A 21,546-nucleotide genomic window follows, 5' to 3' on the forward strand; every position below is an offset into this window, starting at 1 on the left:
TTCTAACGTCACCTCACATTATATCAGCGCTGTCGTGCTTCACGACGTAATCCTGCTACTTTTTTCCAACATGCAAGTTTCCTTGCTGGCAAAACAGTGGGAGAACGCTGTCTGTTACCTCCAAGAAATGACCCACACACTGTCGCGGCACATTTCTTTCAAACGCAGCAAGAAAAATCCCTCAATTTAAACATTTCTGAGGCGTGCCAGTCGCTCATTTAGCTATATATTGTTGTTGGCTAAACCAGTGGGGTGGTGTGGTGATTGGTGTCATGGTACTTCAGCCAAACAGCTGGGGCTCAATTCCTCTTGACAGCCAAAATCTACCCTGCTGAGGTGCCCTTCAGCAAGATATGGAATTCCTTCCAGCTGCAGGGACGCAGGTCGGAAGCAGCCTTCACCTGTGTTCAGGCTGACGTGGCTTTATGCAAACAAAACACGGCCTTTAGACACATCTGAAAAAAATATAAGAAAACAAAAATGTTGCATTTGGAACTGCTTTGGGCTTTTCTACATTTTACATTGCAAACAAAGTGGCAAACCTTTCAGATCGTTTAAAGTGTTTGGGTCTTGTAATGAAGCGTAAAACTGAAAAGTCTCCCTCTCAAACTGAATTTCCTGCATTTGCTTACGCTCTCGCCATCATCTGAAACAAGAGCTTAAACTTTTTCAAATCCAGGGTTGTTTTCAGTCTGAGCATCCTGCTAAGATCAAACTACACAATATCAGTTTGACTGTCCAGAAGGAAATGAGCATGGGGTGCCTGCTGATGGCATTTAGAGTAACTCTGTGGACATCTGAGGAGCTCTAGGATAAGCTGAACATGTTTTAGACATGTTAATTTACAACATGTTTAAGTGTTGGGCAGTTTATCACAGGATCAAACACATTCCTAAAAGCAGCTGAAAGCTGGGACTATTTCATAATTACATTTTCTGTAACCCTTTTATTGCAATGTCACACTCTATATTGAAGAAACACACACAAATACCTAAACTATGACAATAATATTGGGATTTGGATGAAATCCCAATAGTTTAGTGGGTGGCGTCCCATAGCTTTTTTATGTAAATCCAGTGCTAGCAAAGTAATTTAAACCTCCATGTTGTCAAGTACCAAGCACAACCTTAAAGGGGTTTCATTGGGGTAAAGACAAGACAAAGTCATACACATTTGACAAGTGGAAATTAATTTGATGTTTTCATAAATTTTTACATAGTAAAATCTGAAAAGTGTAGCAGCTCCGTTGAAGCTATATTTCATAAAACACTATTTGCTCTTATTAAAGCTACAAGTCTTTTGGGACGTCTCTTTGCCAGCTTTATGCAGGAAAAGACGGAAGCATTTTGCCCATTCTTCTTCTCAAAATAGCACAAACTATTAGTTTTGGATCTAGACTTTGGCTGGTCCAATCGAAGAAATAAAAATCATGCTTTGGATTAAACTTTTCCATTGTAGCTCTTACAGCATTGTTTAATCTTTCTTGCCAATAACGCTGATCAAATTATTTCACTGCTAAAGAAAAGCATCCTGACAGCAAGATGCTGCCACCACCAGGTTTCACAATGAGGAGGATATGTGGTACTATGATGTGTCTTATTATGGGATCCTTTGCTGCTGACTAATGTTCTTTATGCCCAGTTAGATTACATGGACAACCACGTCTTGGTAGGTTTTCCAATTGTGCCACACTCTAATTTCAGGTGAACAGTCCTCTGGAAGTGTTCAAAACCTGTGATACTGTTGCATAACCCAACCCCAACTTAAACTTCTTCCTAGCCTTCTTTGGTTCATGATTCTCTTTGTTCACTAATTTCTAACAAACCTACAAGGTCTTCATAAAACAGATGGATTTATACAGAGATTAATGGATTTTTACTGTCTAGGTGACTTCAAGTGGCAACTGGTTTCACCAGATTTATTTTAGAGTTGAAATAAATGGACTAAATACAAATTCATGCCAAAATTTTCATTCTTTAATTCTAAATAATAAGAACAATTATTTTATCTCCACTTCATAAAGACAGTCTAATTCGTTAAAATCCTCAACAAAATACATTGAAGTTGTGTTTACTGTTCTTATTTCAGGATTACAACAAACATTTCCAAAATCTTTGTGGATGTGAAAAACATTTCCATCACACAAAAATAAGCTTCAATAGCTGACAAGTTGACATTGTGGAGGTTCACTGATGATGCATGCCCTCTGTACACATCAGTACACCATTTCCCAAAAACACCTGGTGGAAAAATTTAGATTCATGTCCATATTTGCTCTTTGGGAAGAGGCAGGTTAGACAGACCACATGTTTTCAACACAGCTGAGCAGATTTGTGCTAGTGGAGCGGTCGTCCCTGTTGGGAAGCAAACACCTGAAGCGATCACTCATGGATGTCAACAAAAAGAGACAAAACTGTGATATGTGCCATCTTCGTAGACTATTGTTTCTCCACTGAGGCCTGAACAAGCGGCTCATTTTTGAGGCTCTGCACTGAATGAATTTTCCAGTCAGATACACTGAAGTTCCACCCTGTTGCACAGTAAATGGGATGAAATTTGTGGCTCAGATCAACTTATTATTACCATATTTCCAGGCAAGTAGAGGGTATAAGCCATATGTAATTACCAATAATGTTCAATTCAGTTTGGCAGTCACTGTTGTTGCTCTAGTTAAGTTACAGGCTACTGTATTATAAAAAGAAAATACATAGCGCAGATTTATTCTGTTTTTGTTGTTTTGTCACATTTAAATGTGCTCAGATCATCAAACAAATAAAAAAATTGGATTTCAAATAATGATTTTTTTTCATAATTATTTTTCCTTTTCTTTTTTTACATCAGGCCATGCTGAATTGGATAGCTTTATTCCTTAATAAAACGAATTATCAAATGAAATCTGTGGTTTTATTTGCTGTATGTTGTCTTTGTTTAATGAAAGAAACTAGTTTAATGATCTGAAAAGTTTAAGTATGCCAAAAGAACAAAAATAGAAGAAATCTATAGAGGAAGGAATATTTTTTCACAGCAATACTCACCTGTAAACTCACACTTTGTAGTGCCTGAAGGCCCTGCAGAAACTCTTGAGTTGCTTTTGTAAAGCCCTCTAAGAAGTGTCATCATTAAATAAATGCTATTTCCAGTGGTTGGTAATGAATATCACTTAAAACTGAATAGCAGCTATATAAGGTTTGCATGCAGCATATTTTGAGGGAACAATGAAAAGAAAAAATCTTTTCATTGTTCGCTAAGGAAGTAGACAGAGAAAAGCAAAGTTGAGTAATGATCCTGTAATCTGCCTCCCTCTTTATATTTTCATTGTACCCCATCAGCTCCTTTCTCCTCATGTCTCTGACTAATGATACAGTAAGAAGTGACACCCAACTCTGTTTTCAACCAGCAACGGTGTCTCTGTTTGAAGACTAGCATAGGCTGAACTGAGGTGCTAAGAAACAGGTTAAGGGTCCAGGTAAATATAATTAATATAATTTATACATGGTAACTTCACTGTGTTTTTCTCCAACAGAGCAGACCTTTCATCCAATACTTGAATCTATGTAGGCACATCAGAGGACGACTCAGTACTGGAAAGATCATGGTCATTTATCATCTGCTCATCTGCAAAGCGAGATAATCTGAGATGTTGCGATGATGAGCATCTTTGTATCATGTTGAATTCCCTTACTGTATACTGACAAGGCCAACCTTTGATTAAATATACAATAGGGATTTAATTTTACATCAACAAAAAAATTAAAAGCAAATTAGTCTGAAATCTCAATTATGTTCCCATCAAAATGCGTGTGCCTAAAAGTATGCAAGCGTTATTATGATTATGCAGGAAAATTATTTTCATTAAAAAAACCTAAATACAGTTCAGTTGCTTAACACGAGTTGAGCAGGTTCTGAGCTTGACCCAGCTCAAGGATTCTCTCCAGGTTCTTCTCCTCCTCCTGCAGTTCAAAAACATGACTGCTATGTTGGTGATTTCTTTAAATTGCCCTCAGGTGTGAGATGGTGTGTGTGTGGGTGTGTGTGTGCATGTGTTTTTGTCCTGTGTATTTCTGTGTTGCCGTGTGACAAACTGGCAACTTATCCTCCAATCATCCTGGGCATGAGGTGTTTTTCCTATTCATTCATTCTTTGCTTCATGCCAAACCCAAGACGTTGCGAACATTTTGTGCCCTACAAGCCCCTTTGCCCTTAATTTCAAATTATGACGACTGGTAGCTTAAATTTCAATAAAGAAATTGGCTTTCCCTTCCCGTATCCCAACTATGAGCAATCCTTTCATGCTTGTGAAAAGATTGACAGCACCAATGTTGAACACTAGAATACAATTTTTACAATTTAACAGTTATTAAATCTATTTTTAAATGTAGACTCAATAAGTGTTTGCACTGATGCTGGTATCTGTACATCTTTACTCTTGCACAGTTTTTGTTCTCACTAACTGTAACTAGTCTGTCTTTTAATGCTGAAAAAGTCCTTCACATTTTGTACAACTTTAACTAACCAACTCAGCTGCACATTCTTCTAGACTGGAGTACACTATTTTTTATAACTACACTGTATCTACGTTTTTATTCTTTTTTTCTGTTTTCATATTTCATATTCTATCTTTATGAGTCTATTCCTTTGCCTGTAACTTTGATGCTGCTGCACAGAAATTTCCCCATTGTGGGACAATAAAGGACATTTCTTTTCTATTCTATTCTATTCAGATTACACTGAGAAAGCACCAATGCACACTTTCTGGAGTTCGTCAGACTTTCAGTTTTGTGTCCCCTGGGCGTCTTTTTCAGAATCTCTGCTTTTTCTGGCCTGACTTCTCACCACACCAGCAGACTAAAAATACGACCCCTCTGAATGGCCACATCCTTACCCCTAAAATAAATCGAGTGGCTCTTTGCTGGAACAGATACAGGGCACCTACCAGGACCTTGCCACTGCTCTACACAAGCAGCAAATGAGATGAGCAGAATTAGCATTTCTTCAACTTAAAATGCAAACAGACTTTCTGAGAAACCCTGCAGTAAAAAGAGTGTATTCTTCCTGTCGCATCGTGAGAACTAAGCGTCGTCGACTCTCCTTAAGAGTGCTGAATAAATCAATGCCATGCTTTCCTATTTCAGGTTCTGTATCTGTCTTGCTTGTCAATCCAGTTACCGCTGGCTGGCCCAGTGCAACAGCGGATGGGAACTAATATAGGGACCAGCGGGACTGGAGCTCATGAGAGGGCCTGACTCAGTCCTGCCTTCTCCCACAGCACTGTGGGTCTGGCACTCTGCGCAGGTGGAAAACGGATGAGGGTGAGTGGGTAATCAAGAGGGTGTTGGCCCCAATCTGCCCAAACACACAAAACGAGAGCCCAGCCCACAACTATGGACCCTCTTACCAGCTTGTCATGTGGATTTTGAGTCTGTCATCGCAGAGTTGCAGCAATGAGAAACCCAGACGAATAAGAACGAGGAAAGAGAAATCCAAAAAGGCATGAGTTGTGCATACTGATTTTAAATAAGCAGGTCTTTGGGACGAAGAAGTGTTCCAGTTTTGGTGGTAGATCGAAACACAATCTGAGATCATAAGTCCTGAGTAAATTTAAAGAGCTGAGTATATAAAAACATTTTTGTCAGTTTATTTCTGCCTCTTTGCTGGAACTAAAATGATTGTAGTGACCACACAAAAAATCTGACCGCTTACACACATCTAAGTTATTAATAAGAATGATGTTGCTGTGACTTTGGCTGTGCATCCTAAAACTTTCAATGTGTAGGTATTTTTAAGCTATTAAGCTTCTTCTATTAAGCTTAAACTGAAGAACAAACCTAAAAATTCGCAGATATATACTGAACTAAAGAGTCCTTGATAAATGAATTTAGACACCAATCATTTTTGTCTTTTGCCAATTCTTCCCCAGGAATTATCCTCGCTCTGATATTCTGTTGCTGCAGTTGTTTTCCTTGCTGAAACACCTGTCTAAACAGCAGTAAAGCCAAGAGCCAGACTCGCCTGTCAGCGCCGGTGACAGCTCTGGACAAGAATTCAACAGAGACGTATCCTAAGACGTCCACTCAGGCGAAACAACACACGTGCGCAGGAATGACCCCACCTGGGCCGCTTCACTCGCCACTGAGTTTCATAGCTGTTTGCAGTCAAAGAAAGTCCCATTTAAAGGCACCTGGGGGAAATATATGTGAAAAATATCCATGAAAACATGCTGTTTGTTTTGTTTGTCTCAGGGTTTCCAAATACACTTAATCCCCCTAAAAATGTCATAATTTTAGTGGTATTGACTTGGGTACAAAAAGAGGCTAAACTCAAACCTTGTTACAGTTGTGTGTGAGCCAGGAAAGGCTGGACCATGAAGGTGATTAATTAATACAGCTTACAAGCATTTATAAAGCCGTCTGTATCATCTGTCCAGAGAGGATTTAGGTGCTTTTTCAGAGAAGATTTACTGAACAAAGACCAGGTGCCTCATTAGCTACCAGAGATTAGCCAGGTCTGTGTAGACGAGGATCACTAAGGTGGTCAGGTTTCTGTCCCTCACGCTTAAATTTCATCGCATGGACCTTTAATCTGTGATGCACTCATTGGCAATGGTCTAGATCCCGTCATCTGCTGCTCACATGACCTCCTCCAGGGGCCTCTTCCTCTTAGATTTTGTTCTCAGCACGAAGTGAAATATTGCGGTGACACCCAGCCCTGAATCTGTTACGAGCTAACAAAGGTTGAGTAATGACAAAGTCTGCACACATTCACCAGAGCTTGCATTGAGGACGGTAAAACTATACCTCTCAAATGAGCATCACTTGCTGTTTCAAGGTTTCTGCAAAGTTTAACAAATTAGCTTTTAAGGCCAAATAAAATATAATTTAAGAGTCATTTCTCTGTAATATGAGTCATATAATGAGCAAAGGAAAAATGTGCCCATTCAGTTTTAAATCTATTACTATAAATACTCCAATATTCTGTTGACAGTATATCCTTAATCCTGAAAAGTGATTTTGTTAAAAGGAGTTGTCTAGTGCAATCCTCCATGCCATTAAAGGCAGAATAAAAATTAAACATGGTTTCAAATTTTACAAAGAAGTACTAAATAGAGTGGAATGATTCGCTAGCACCTTTAAAGAGACAATCAATCCTTGAACTAAAGTGATGTTTCGAAGTGTTTAACCTTGATTAGTATCATAGCATTTAATCTGTCATTGGGAGTATTCAGAAGCAAGAAGCCTGCCTCTGGTGATTCTTTTGCAGTAAATGTGACAAATGAAGGCCTGAAGGAGACTACATGGCATCATCAAAAAGTTAGCTTTTTTTGGTCTGATGTGGACCAAAGCACCAAACTCTGGTCCACCTAAAACTCTAGGTCTCAATTCGGCTGAACTGAATTCTGGTGTGATTCAAATCCATATGTCAATGCAGGCAAACCGGAGACTGCTCCAAAAGCAGGAAACAAAATATAGCGCAGGGTATTCTGAGCAAGTACAACCAAAACAAATGCATATGTGTATTGTTAGAGGGAGAAGTGGCACGTGGTCTTTTACCAACAAGAAAAGTGAAATCCTACAACTAAAATCTGATACCACTCCATTTTTGTTTACATTTTGTAAAGAAATAAGTTGCACTTGTCTTCTTCAGAGGTTTTCATGTAGTTTCCAGTGGTTTGTGATGCAGCGCCACCATAGGTAAATGGGTGAACAGGCTTTTCAAAGGTTTGGTTCATTTGACAGTGCAGCGTGAAAATGAAACAAACCAGCTGGAAATGTAATCAAATGTTGCAATCTTGGTCCCCAGTCAGTGAGAGTCTACCAGACTATCAGGTGTGGAAACAGTCTAATGGTTGCTATAAATGACCAAATTCTGCAAAGACTGATGCAGATCATGGAAAGGTGAAGATTTGAGGACCAACAAAGCAAGTTTATCAAAAACCCTGGAAATGTAGTAGTTTTAAAAATGTCATTTTAAAACTACAAGAGTTTTAAATGACATAAACCAAAAAAAATGTCAAATGTTTTAAGAACGATCATTTCAAAACCATCCATACTTTAAGCAGTGATATTATTTGTAAGATATCATAAATACAAATGATGCAAGCAAGTGATCCTACTCAAGTGTATGCAAGTTCATTGCCTAATAATAAAACCGAACTTTGAAAACTTCAAAACTCACCATATGGAACAGGTTTTGTATTAACAGAGGGACACAAGCACATCTTGTTTTCCATGTTGCAACTTTTTATTTGGAAACAAATCTTTCTTGCTTTATAATGAGTGTATCTCTACATTCTCGAAAAGTACATTTTGTTTACATATTCAGCATTTGCAGAATGTTCTCTGACCACTTAGATGAGTTACTGCACCAATACACAGAAATCAACAATGCAGTTTCAAGTTTCAACAGCATGCTGACATATAGTATCATGTAGAAGCTGATTGGGAAAGAAGACATTTAAAATTGAACACATTTTAGGGACAGACAAGCTAAAGAACTCCCATTTAAGATAGCAAAATTAAGACCTTATGCATCATTGCCATTCTCCAACATGAACATTTATTTTACAACTGAAAGTCCAACAACTAATCTAAAAGAAGCTTAAATGACACAGATATACTCAGATATTTCTTTTGGGATTGTCAATGTTTCAACAACTAACAAAATGAGAGTGGAAATGTAAAATTATAGGAAGAGCTGAATCACTAAAATCCAGTGAACTAAAACAAATTGGATAGAACTACTTTGCAGGTTGCAACTTATTGTTGAATCAGGAGAAAAAAATATTTAAGAATAAATCTTGGAATGTCTCTAAGTGAAATAACAGCATACTGTTTACACTGAGCAAGCAACCACCTAATTGGCAAACAGTAATAGGAGTTTTACTTCAATAACAGCAGCATTTTCACTCTACCTTTCTGGTTTGCAAGTAAACAGCACATATAGAAGAAAAGAGCTGAATAAAAGTATGAAATATATAGATTTTACCTCTGCCTGTCCTTTATTTGCAATTTTCAATAAAAAAAACTGAAAATATGTTAAAGCTGAAATATGCAGACTATCAAACTAAAAGCTAAAGAAAAAAAAAACAATATAACGTCTCTATAACATTGTTTTCAGTTGCTATGTTGCTCCTTTAAATTACCAGCTTCACCCTAAGGTATAAATCAGGTAATAGCTTTAAAGGTATAGAAGTAATTGATAGCTGCACATAAACTTAAAAAACTGAGGTCCCATTTTCTTTTTTGGTGAACCACCCAAGAACTAATTCCTGCTAAATATCTGAACTACATGCCAAGGCCTCGGAGCCACGCAGTCTGTTCTTCATCCAAGCAATACGACTGACACACAGGAACACAGAAACCTCGCTCCGAATACTTTCTCATCCAGTTCACTCGAAGTTCTAATACTGCCTAAGGACGATCGATTTTACATCTTAATGTTTGTATTTTTGTGCTTGAGAGGATCACTGAAGCACACACATGGAGCTGCGAGGGGTGTTGGCTGTCCTGGCTACGGTGTCCTGACTGTAGTTCACGATGTCCGCCTTCACAACACGCTGTAGAAATGGAAACACAAGCAGAGGGTTAAAAATCTGCTGCTACAATTTCATCAGATACTATTACTAAAGGAATCTAAAAACTGGAAAGTTGAAACCATGAACTTACACACTTCAAAAGGGAACCTCTCTTTTTCAGCATGACATTAGATCAAACTTAATGATTCCTGTTGTGGGTCAGTTAGGACTGCAAAAAATATTTCTATTTAGATTATTATTAATATTATTTCTTTTTTTTAAATACAGAAGGGCACATACTGCACATTTTCTTAGCACTTGCAAGATCTGCCTTTTATACGGCATGATTTGGTTAAAACATTTGGGCTGGCAAAAAGCCTTTTCATCATGAAAAATGAAAGAAAAAGAAAACATCTAAAATTTAATTGCCCACCTCTCCACTTACTGGAAAGGTAATGCCTGCCACCTGGCCGGTTCCTTTCGCCAATAAGCAGGAACATTTCAGATGATGTTTACATATTTGTTTGGTATAGCAGGCTCAACATCTCAGTAACATCTTCATGTGCCGTCCTTGAAGTGCAGCATCATTTGAGTAGTCAGATCTGTGCATGTATTTGTTTTAGAAATGCATATTACAGAATGTTCAGCTAGTTAATAAAACTGCTGGAGTTTTTTGTTTGTTTGTTTTGATGCAAAGTCAAACAACTGCATATTTTTCACACAAAGTAATTCCATAATTTTGAACAAGGATTGTAAAATGTAACATTTAATGGGGGTTTTAAATGTGTACAGAGTGATTTACTACAGTTGCTGACTGTGGGAACATATGCAGCAGCCAGACATACGTGGCGTTGGTCTGACTCTGAATAAGCATGATCTCAAACTGCTGAGCTGTTTCTTCAACACAAGGCTCAGCATGTATGCCAGAAATTAAAACTCTGGTTGAAACAAAGGTCTGGAGGTACCTGAAAGTTGAAGTTACCATCAAGACAGGTCAGTAAAATATAACTGAATCACTTGTAACATAATGGCAGAGAGCTAATGAGTAATCAGGTTCTATTATATTTTTCTAGAGGTCATATCTGAACTACAGGGAACAGATTACCAACTACAGACTTACTGTGTCTGCATTACAGCAGAGTTTAGATCTACTCAGTAACTGAAGTGACATACTTTAAGTTACTGAAGCAAACAGATTTTGCTTTGCTGAGTGTTGTCCTGTCTAATTGGGCCTTCATCATGTGGGTAGTCCACCAGCTCAGCTTTCACAATCCTCTGAGCAGTGGGTGAATGCAGAGAAGGAAAGATGAAAAACATGAAACAGAAAAATGGCAAAGAGAACAGTAAGAAAGAGAAGAATGAACACCAAGTTTTAGTAAAGACAATAGATGGGAAATGGAGTAAAAATAAAATCCAAAACATGAAAAATAGCTCCAGTGGGCACAGCTAAGCCAAATATATAAAATCAACAAGAAGCAATGTCTGTATACAAGCAGTACAAATATTTAAAGTCAGACACTAATGTACATCCATCCATTTTCTGTACACCCTTGTCCCTAGTGGGGTCAGCAGGGGTGCTGGAGCCTATCTCCAGCAAACGTTTCGGGCGAGTGGCGGGGTTCACCCTGGGCAGGTCGCCAGTCTGTCGCACTATTGTACATTAGTTTTAAATAAATAATTATTAAACTAAGATTATTAAACTAGTTTAAATTGACTTTAACCAGGATAAAAAAAGAACCTCAGATTAGAAACAGGATCTAAAATATATACAGCTAATCATTTTTAACAAACATTTGAAACTCAGTTGTTATTGATGCTGACAGGTATTACATATGACTTATTTGCTTCTCAATTCATTTTTTTGGACTGATGCAGGCTGAGTTTTAGACTAAAGTCATGTTGCAGTACTCTATTCTTATTAGGGTCATTATTTCTTTTATTGAAATAAGTATATATTTGATGGTAGTTTTACAGAAGTCAACCTTTTTTTCTGCATGACCACTGGAGATCAGTCCACACTGCTGAATTTCCCGGCTGCTTGTCAGATTAATGAGCCACCGAAGCCTGGTGTCAGGGTTACTGAGTGATCTGCAGCCTCACTATCTGATCCGGCAGACAGAGAACCAAGACGGAGAGGGCTGCCAGGCAGATATAATACCGTCGGGGGGTTGTGACCCTCATGTTCAGCTCTCTAAACATGACAGCTGATAATGAGGCTTTGCTGGGCCTACAGCTACAACCAGGGCCATGACCTGCTCAGAGCCTCATCTCTGGATGCATGACACAAACATTAAACTCTGGTGTTCTTTAAAAATGCTCATATTATTTTTTTCTTGGAAGAGAAACGATGCACATTCCTTTTTTAATGCTCCATAACATGTATGGTTATTGCTTTTATTTCACTCCAGTGTTTCCCAAACAAAACAAAGATCTCAGTCTGCAACAGTTCTTTAGTAAGATTGTGATTTTCTTATTTAGCAATGTGGTGTTTTTTTGTTTTGTTTTTTTTTTTTTATCAAAAAAAAACAAAAACAAACTGAAAACACCAAATGCTGCAAGGTCAACAATTCGTTCCAACCAGCTGGGTTTCCATAGAAAGACTTTTCATAGCTGTTATATGATGATTTGACTTTGAGTGTGGTATAATATACCTGAGATCTTAAGTACTTGAACCTGAGTGTCACTGTACAACTAGATCCTGCTGGAATAAACTGCAGTGATCTAGACTGATTTTGGATCAGTACTGGATACCACCTGGTTGTGTCAAAGTGACTTGGAATAACATTGATAAATTTTATAATACATAAACATAAGTTAATTGCATTAGCTGAATGCATTAAATTAATTTCAAATTGATCTACATTTTAAAAATGTGTTGAAAATGTAACAACTGGTAAACATATTTCTCTTAACCATAAAACAGATATTTGTAAAATGAACTGGTTTTTTGGAGTTTTTCCTTGTTTCCTTGTTTATTTGCATTGGAAAGACTCCTTGCCTCCTTCATGTTCACAATGGATTATTGAAGTTATACAGAAAAGATTCTATGTCCACACTGAAAGAACACAACATCTGAAAGTATTTTTTTTCTGGTGTAAATATGTTAGTACACTTGAAATAAGGCAAATCTAACTTACAAGTAACTTTTCAGTTATATAATAAAGGAGGTTGTTTAAAGTCAATAATTCCTTAAAATTGATTTTAAAAAAGTACTAGTTCCACTGGAAGATTTTTCACTTTTAACAAAAGATTTTTTTTTCCATAAGAGAAAAAATCTGCTAAGAAATCGTACATGATAAGATTTTGTGTTTTTGCAGTGCAGCTTTTACACCACCTGGCAACAATTTCTGACATTTACTGATAAAAGGAAAGACGGACAATAGCTGATAAGAATGATATGAATGATAATGTGTGCACATAAGTTTTTAAATGTCATTTTCTATATAACTCTGCTTAATTGCACTCAGTCCCCAGCCCATCTGCCTTTCCCCTTTTTTTTCTTTTGGTACATTTCTGTAAGGCTAGCAGATAAGCAAGTGGTTCCTAGAGTGTTAATTTATAAGCAGTATGATGTTCTTCCTTTTTTTGTCCTAATTTTTTTAAAACTTCTTTTTCAATAAAAAAGACATTGATTAAGATATTCAATTGAAGGAATCCTCACCTCAATTTGCTGTGGCACATTCATATTTTAGAAATATTTGGCTGTAAAAGTAATCTTGACTTAAACTCTATAGTTGTTTATTTGAATTGCTCCATTTTTTGGTTCATGTCAGATCATCTCAACCCTTTTCCTCAAGGTGTAAAGTGGATTCAGTCAGTCACCCAGCCTGATTGGTCTGGATTAAAGCACTTTTCTTAACTGACAGAACTATCAAGGGAGGGCTGGGAGAGGAAAGTAGATGGACAGCTCTATTAGTGTGTAGCCATTTTCTGTTAGTCAGCAGCCCTGTTGGTAATGGGAGTGGATCTTGGGAATTTGGTCAGTCCTTCTTCTATATGCGCTCCCTTCTCTGGGGGTCCTGACCTCTCTGTAGCCCCCATGCTCATCAACCACTGCCCAGCCAGTGTGGCTCCAGCCGTTCATATCAGACCCAGGATTAATGCTTCAGGGGGAGGTGGCCTTGTAAATCCTACAGCTGCCACCATTGGGCACCTTTGGCTGACTGGCAAGCGGAGACCCCGTTTCATCCTAAAACGGTGGGAGATAAGCTAAATAAATCAGACAACCCGCCCTAACCTCCTCACCCTTACAACTGCCTACCTTTGACCCCGGACTTCATGCATTAATGCGGTCAGCGTGGTTCTATTTACAGAAGGACCGCGTCAATGGTAGAAAGACCATCACAGAGGAGCAGACGTAACAAACTCATGTTTACACAACAAAAAGTACAAAAAGTCAGGGTGTGGTAACCTTTGATGACCTAACACACTCTCTGTGACCTCCCTTAAGTTCAAGCATAACACAGAATACACAACCCCTTGCTAAAGTATTGATACCCACTTAACTTTTCTACATTTCATCATGTTATTGCAACGAATCTTAATGTATTTTGAGGAATTTCATGGACCAAAACAAAGTGGTGCATAGTTCATAAGTTGAAGGAAAATGATGAATGTTTTTCCAATTTCTTGCACAACTTAAATGTGAATTTTATTGAACCTCCTTTTACTCTGATACTGTAAAACAAAATTCAGTGCAACCAACTGGCTTTTAGAACTACACTTACCGTAATTAGTAAATAATGCAGTTTGGTGTTATTTACGTGTCTGTCTGTAAGCAGTTTCCTACTCAGTTGTATACTTGTTATTAAAATGTACTGTCACTTAGAAAATAAACCCATGGAAAACCTAGCTGAATAAAGGAAAATGAAACAAAATATTAATTTTAGTATGAAAAACAAACAAAAGTGGACTCTATTCTGTGATTAGGTGACTGGCTGCACCACATCTTATTTAGCAGAATCAGAGTAAAGGGGGATGAATACAAGAGCACAGCAAACCATATTCTTCAGACTTATTTGCAAAATTTTATTTTTTTTAAACCAGCTATCATTTTTCATTCAACTCCCTATTATGCACTACTTAGCATTAATCACCAAGGGTTCCTAGGCAACAGACCAGGGTGTTTTATAACCTTATGGTCATTCATGAATGTTATTATTGTTTCCCCCAACAAATCAAGAAACAATACAATACTGAAGGTGGTTTTTGATTTCCCAGTGAACTAAAGGGACAATTAATTTTTTATGACATCCTGACAAAATTAGGTTTGTTAAAATCTGAAACACTTAGAAGAATCTGGACTGATTATATAATATTAAATACATATTCTTTCAATTGCAGTTTGTGTTCAGTGATACAGTAATTAATAGCATTCCAAAGTGTTGAAATTTTACAGCTTTGTTTGACATCCAAGCCAAACCCAGTCCAACAACCCTGGCTCCGGTTAAAACCCAAGAGTCTAGTGGCTAAAACACTGTCGATGTAATTGTTCTTTTTAATTTCTGAATGAGTGTGTTTGCCAGTAACTCAAAAAACAAATGCTCACTGTGTTAGAAAAAACATTTTAAAATGATAAAAATCATGAAAAGCCCTTTTTATTTCAGAAATCTGGTTTTTCACACCCATACATGGCTGGAAAATTATATAAAATTTAATACTTTTAAGGACTACTAGAATCCTTGATCACATGAAATCTTAATGAAGTGCAGATTGTGGTTGTGCCGTCACAATATGTACCAAAGTCCAAGGGGTATCAATACTTATGCAACGTATTCAAGTACAAGAAATATTTGGCAAAAGAATTAACAGATTTGGTGAATTACTCAGGAGTAAATAAGAATTTTAAAAATATATATGCTTATGGCTCACCTGGGACTGCTCTATTTCTGCTTTATTTAGCTTGATACCAAGAATTTCAGCTGCTACTCGCTGGAAACACAGAAAAACCTTGAGAAAGACAAAAATAAAAATAAAACATACAAACTTTACTAAAAAACACTGAGCATGACTCAAAGGAGGGTTTTACAAACCGAATCCCCCGTCTTGGCCGATACGAACTGACTGATGAGGCCATTCTCCTGGCACAGGCGCTGGTGTTTGTCTGCCTTTATGGTCCTCATGTGCTCCAGGTCGACTGCAGAGAAAAGACGCCCTAATGTGAGAAATCTTACAGAAGACGGATGGATGGATTTATACAGTGGTTATAGAGCACTCTCACCGGGTTCACCGTAACATATCAGAACATAAACAGAAAGGATAACTGTTTACACACGAGTTAAGATGGAAGACGTCTGCCTAGTGTACAGCGGTGGTATACATAAAGTCACTGCAAAACAAAACACATTCCAATAGTTATGTTCAACCCAAGTCATCTTCTGTAAAGGGCTTTGAAATTATTTATGGCAGAAATTTCAGAAAAGGAATGAAAAACTTTGTGACCCAGAGCCCCCATTCCCAGCTGGTGTTAAAGCTTGATGTGACACATTCCTTGGTGTAAGTTTAGCACGGTTCTACCCTAAAGCCATGAACCTCTTTTTGACCCGAAAAAGAAAAAGCAGCCTATCTGTGGAGAAAAACATAAGGAACAATACATGAATGACCAAAGACTTGAGGCTACACTCATATTGAGAGAGTAGATAGAGAAAAGAGTTTGACTTATGACCATCCTGGGCTTTTAAGGTGAGCGCAAGGATCCAAGAGCTGAGACCATTACCTACACACTGATCCACACTGAGAATGCACAATGACAGCATCCTTTATAGTTATTGTCAAGCTATTCCTGTGTCTTTAACTTCTGTGCAATGACACTGAGAGCTTTCCTGCTCTTTTTCCCCTCTCTAAGGGGGTCATGCAGGGGTCGATAAGGAAGGTCACCTGGGGGTCCTGCAGCTGAAAGCAATAGCTTCACTCTTTATTTCTGGCTTTGTGCAGGGAGTTGGCCACGCCCGGTATCTGGTGCATACATGTCTGTGTTACCTGGAGGAGGTCAGGCTACTGTAAGGTGTTGCATTTCTCTCGCCCCGGCTCTGAGTTTTAGTCTTTGTGTGAGGTTTCATTGAAGTTGTCAAGGATTTAGCCCGTTCTCATGGCCTTCAGAGTTTTTGTGAATATGTGTATGAGAAGATGGTGGGAATAAAGTTAAACTCAGAGCAGGGTAGTTGATGCTGAGCAGGAAATATAAACTGCAATAATTTTATAATAATGCCTTAGTCAAAGTCAAATAATCTATGGAGAACAATTTTACCCATGAAGCCTTTCCGATAACTACTCAATGTGACTGTTTAGTTGTGCATAAACATTGTTACCTCTCACAGCTGGTTATCAATTCTAGTCATTGCCAGAGGAGACACCCAGCATATAGCAAGAGGTAAACGGTGTTAATCCTTTGGATCCTGTGCACTTGGAAAAGTTATTCATCATTTGTCGCAGTCAGATTAACCAACATTAACACTATACTCTGTGAGCTAGGGAAGACCCATCATTGTTGGGTAAATGGAGTTGTGTTTGTAAATTCAACCGACAGAAGTGTGCATCGATGGGAAGATCTAAGCTGCAGAGAAATCCTGAAACTAGTGCTTCATCTGCTTTTATAAAAAATCAAGACAAGACTTTATATTTTACACTCACATGCTATGGCAAAAGAGAAGAAAAGACAGAAGATCATTCTGTAAAAGAATAATTAAGAGAACATTTGAAATTAAATTTGGCATTGTCTTCTGTGAAGTGTCATAGGCAAAGAGGTTAGAAAATAGTTTTATTAGTATTAGCATTTTTATTAGATACCAGCAATTTTGTACCAAAAGTTTTGTTCTGCATAAAAATGTACCACTTTAAAAGAAAAAGTAGCTCAATAGATTATATTATGTAGAAGAGTAGAAAGTTAAATGTGCAGCTCTAGAATGAGAATAAAGCTACTGTTCAGGAGTGAGTTATTGTAGAAATGTAGATGTTCAAAGTTAAATTTCTCCAAACATTTGTGAAAAGTCTAACTATTAATTTTGTACATGGTGAGATTTATTTGTCAAAATACTGTTTATCTTGATGGGCAACTAGACTGCCATCATTTCTATAAATGGTAAGGATCATAGCCAATAAAGACTTATGTAGCTCCAATTAGTCAGAGAATAATATCTACTTTTGTACATAAAATGTTTTCTACGCTGTGGTCTGTGTAAACCGAATACAAGGCTAATCCTAGAGTTTTAGTGTTTTACTCCATTTTTCTCCCTAATGTACCCTTCTCTACTTATCAGGTCAAAACAATCTTCCTCCAATGATCTGGTTTCCCTCCGTTTCTGTCAAACTGTACATCAGCTTAACAACCTCTAGGAAGTGACTGCAAACACGAAATAAACTGTTTAGGCCTCCGAGCAAATAGAGATAGTAGAGAGGATCATCACTCGTCATGAGCGATTGCCCTCCCTCTCTCTGGTCACCATCAGTGTTTATTTAAACGGTCTTTCTGTGGTAGGGCTGAATTACCAGACAACGGTTAGAGATTAATATCTGCTGGATGAATTAGGCTTTTACCGTAAATAATTAGTTTGTTATAGCAGTGACCTATTAAAAGAGGGTAAGACCAAATGAGAGGAAAATATCTCCTCCATCAGTCAGTCTAATGTTGATCTCAGCTGAGCTCCTTCATGGAAAGAATTCATTCACTGGCAGAGCCGATTATCCTGAATCCCAGCAAACACAGATACAGGTTTTTATGTCTGTTGAATATTAGAAAATTAAGTTTATTCATGACCTGATTACTACTGATCAGAATAATCTTATTTTGTAGAGACAAAGCAATCTCTTGTCTCTGTCATTTTGATAATGAAAGAGACATTTAGTAGAGAAGAGGATCATATTTGTATCCATATTTTTACTAAAACCCGTATTTAGATAAAGTTTTTGACAGTTAAGCTAAAATTTACTATGGAAAATTATTTTTATTCAACAAAGTTTGTTTCTGATAGGAAATGAGACACGCCTATGTCAAAAGATAATAAGCACAGGTCCAAGATGCATTATCTAAGACGTGTCTTATATTTAATTTTAATTGAGGTTGGAAGACCTCCTGTCTTTGCCACTTCAAAATATTAATATTACTTCAAATCACAAGAAATATGTTGGTCAAATTAAAAGATCACTTTAAACTCAAGTCTGCCAAGGGCATGAATTATGTTGGGCATGCACACGATGAAAGACAGTAAATAAATCCAGACATTCAGTGTCCATGACATTAGTTTTACTTTTATTGTCAAGCAGCCATCATCCTGAGGTGAGTGAGTCTTCCTAAGATCAAAAAGAGTGATAGCATTGTATTGCATGAGATTCATATGAAAGTTGCAGATGTATTTAAAGCATACATGAATGGCATACATGGTACACATATGAGAGCTGTGGGGCTAATGCTACAGGCTCTCTCTTTGAAACAGGCTTTATGTCAGCGACATAAATATATCAATGCAATATCACTATTCAGTCTGTTTTAACTGATGATAATACCTGACCAAACTATTACCCACTATGCTGTGTTGGAAGAAATATTTCAATCCACTCATCAAATATTACATAGCTCCATTTACTCTATTAATTTACTGAATTCAAAAAAATTAAGTGCCTGTTTGTAGAGCACAGCCAGAATTACAATTATTGGAATAAAGGCCCAGTGAAATACAATGGAAAAGGTTTTTGGGACAGTTGTATAAACCTAGCATTTTATTGTTAAGATGCAAAAACTACTGTTATCAGCAGCCCATCAAAGTCTTATTTAGCATTTTTAATCTAGGCCTTCATAAGGTCTGGGTTACTCTGATACTTGTCTGGCTTAGAGCTATCTCCAGCTGATCAGATAAATTAGCATGAAAGTTTGGCACCACATTTGGCATGCTGCATTTTTAAATAAAAAAACATTGACAGATCCAGCTTTGGTAAAACTATCAGATAATAGGTAACATTGGCTAACCAAGCTGAAATCATAGACTGAATTGGACCAGATTGTGAAATCCTTGGTGTGTTATTCAAAAGCACTCTGTGATAACAGAAACACCTACTCACTGTTCTGCTCAGTTGGCAGTTGGGGAGCAATTGGAACAGTTTATTCAGTGAGCAACAGCTAGAGAATAAGCTTGAAATAACACCGTTAATTGCAGACAGCCCAGTTTTAAACCAAACAGCAGTTGGTGCGTTAGGGAGTTATGGGGACTTAAGGTGGAATGTATGAAGTGTGTGTGCCCCTATGTGTTTGTGTGTGTTAGTAATGGCTAGTTGTGAGTGTGCAGTCAGTCTCGAGGCTCTACAGGGTCATTTCCCATTAAGTGAAAGTTACAAGGTTGAGCTTAATCAACCCCAGGGGAGACCCTATCACTTCCAACATTACCTCACACTATGCCTTTAAAACCCTGTTGCCTCAATTTCCCAAAAATATCAACCATGAATCTATAGGCAAGGATAATCAACTTTAATACAGACCTTAATGGCATGACTTACAATGTTGCAGTCGAATTCTTCACTTAAATCTTCATGGACCATTGACTCTAAAAACATCTCTTAACAAATCTCCAGTTCTGCAGTTTAAAAAGGCACAGTGAACCTTAAGGGTAGCATTAACCATTATGTGGTTGTTAAAGTTTAAAAGAGCTGTACAGTTTTTGTATAGCATTATTAGATGTTCCAAATATGTGAAAAATATTGTTCTGACATTTTTCTAAACTTAATATGCATTTTACTACATGGTATTTTTTTTTTTTCAAAAGACAGATTTTAATGATAGGATATACTCCTTAGTGATGCTTGGAACTAGGAATGGGATGGTCACCAGTATCAAGGTATATCAAGGTCTCAACAATTTCAGTTTTTAAAAGGCTGAACCTTTCTACCATACCATTTGTACGGTTCAAAGTTCCTTTAATGAAATGTCTAGGAAAGTGCCAGAGACACTGAAGTATTATTCAGCTGTTTGGGGCATAGTGAGGCACTGACCTGCCTCACTTGCTACCGCTCAGTATCATTTAGCTGATAAAAACAAGATTGAGACACTTGCTCCTTACTATAAAAAAACAACAAAAATCTCCCTGTCTGAACATATCTATTGTCACAAAGAACAGTGTTAGAACTAAAGGTGCTTTAATGAAGAAAAAGGTGTTTTTATACTAAATCAGCCATGTTACAAGCTGCATGTTTTGTAATAAATGGGTTTTCTTCTATCAAGAAACCTTTATACAAAAATAAGGACCAAGGTTGATCAATGTTGTGCTTTCCTGTATTAATGTGATTTATTCAGGCTACTGTTTATTTGTGGCTGTTTTAAGACTATTATACTGTTAATAGATATAAATAAAATCAACTGGTCTTACTGGAATTATTTATCTATCGCCTTTATTGAACTGCGATATGGTTTTAAAGATTTTTAAAAGAAAAACATAAGGACCTAGTTATTATATTTGACATTTACAACATGTTGAATATTAAGGCTTTTTATATAAATAGAAAAAAATATGGGGACTATTTTATTTATTCACTTTTTTCTCATGCTGGAGTTGCCACTTGATCCTATTTTTTACATTATGGTGTCTTATGCCATTTTCATCTTTTCCAATTCCTGTCACGTCTAATAAATTGCAAATTATGCTTTTCAAAACTAAACCACAATAAATTTGTCTTGGATATTTTTAGGGAAGAAAATTATTTCAATTAGATTAGACTATCTGCAAGTTTGTTTGTTGCATGAACAAACAGAAAACAAGCATACCATGAAAAACCTACAAACACTTTACAGTAAAACATAAATACAAACAATTAAAATACAAGATATGGAGTTGAATGCACAATATGCCCTAAATATAAATTATTGCCAAAATGACTGTTAGAGTTGAAAACAAAACTTTGCTACAAGTAATCAACTTTCCAAAACATAGTTAGCACTACAGCCAGAGGTAATTTTTGTAGCGTGCAATGGCCAAAGAGGGAAACATTTTCAGTAGCTACAGCTGTGGAATCGAAGAAGTGTGTTAAAAATGTGCTCCTCGGTTGATCTATTGTGA

General features: G+C 37.2%; 1 protein-coding gene across 5 annotated transcripts in view; it reads right to left on the bottom strand.

Annotated features, from left to right (window-relative positions):
* Nucleotides 1-8,214: 8,214 nt before the first annotated feature.
* rab28 (RAB28, member RAS oncogene family) overlaps nucleotides 8,215-21,546 on the bottom strand; it is a 33,299-nt gene continuing 19,967 nt past the window's right edge. For 3 of the 5 annotated variants that reach the window (XM_028009423.1, XM_028009422.1, XM_028009426.1), the window contains 2 exons: nucleotides 15,544-15,647; nucleotides 8,215-9,553 (listed from right to left, as the gene is read on the bottom strand). In XM_028009423.1, the coding sequence (XP_027865224.1) occupies nucleotides 9,408-9,553; nucleotides 15,544-15,647 (250 nt within the window). In that variant the 3' untranslated portion in view covers nucleotides 8,215-9,407. Of the gene's footprint in view, nucleotides 9,554-15,382; nucleotides 15,461-15,543; nucleotides 15,648-21,546 lie in introns of all 5 variants that reach the window. The other 2 variants (XM_028009425.1, XM_028009424.1) reach the window with 1 other exon arrangement.

Source organism: Xiphophorus couchianus, chromosome 23 (assembly GCF_001444195.1).
Source record: "Xiphophorus couchianus chromosome 23, X_couchianus-1.0, whole genome shotgun sequence".
NCBI classification, from domain to species: Eukaryota; Metazoa; Chordata; class Actinopteri; order Cyprinodontiformes; family Poeciliidae; genus Xiphophorus; species Xiphophorus couchianus.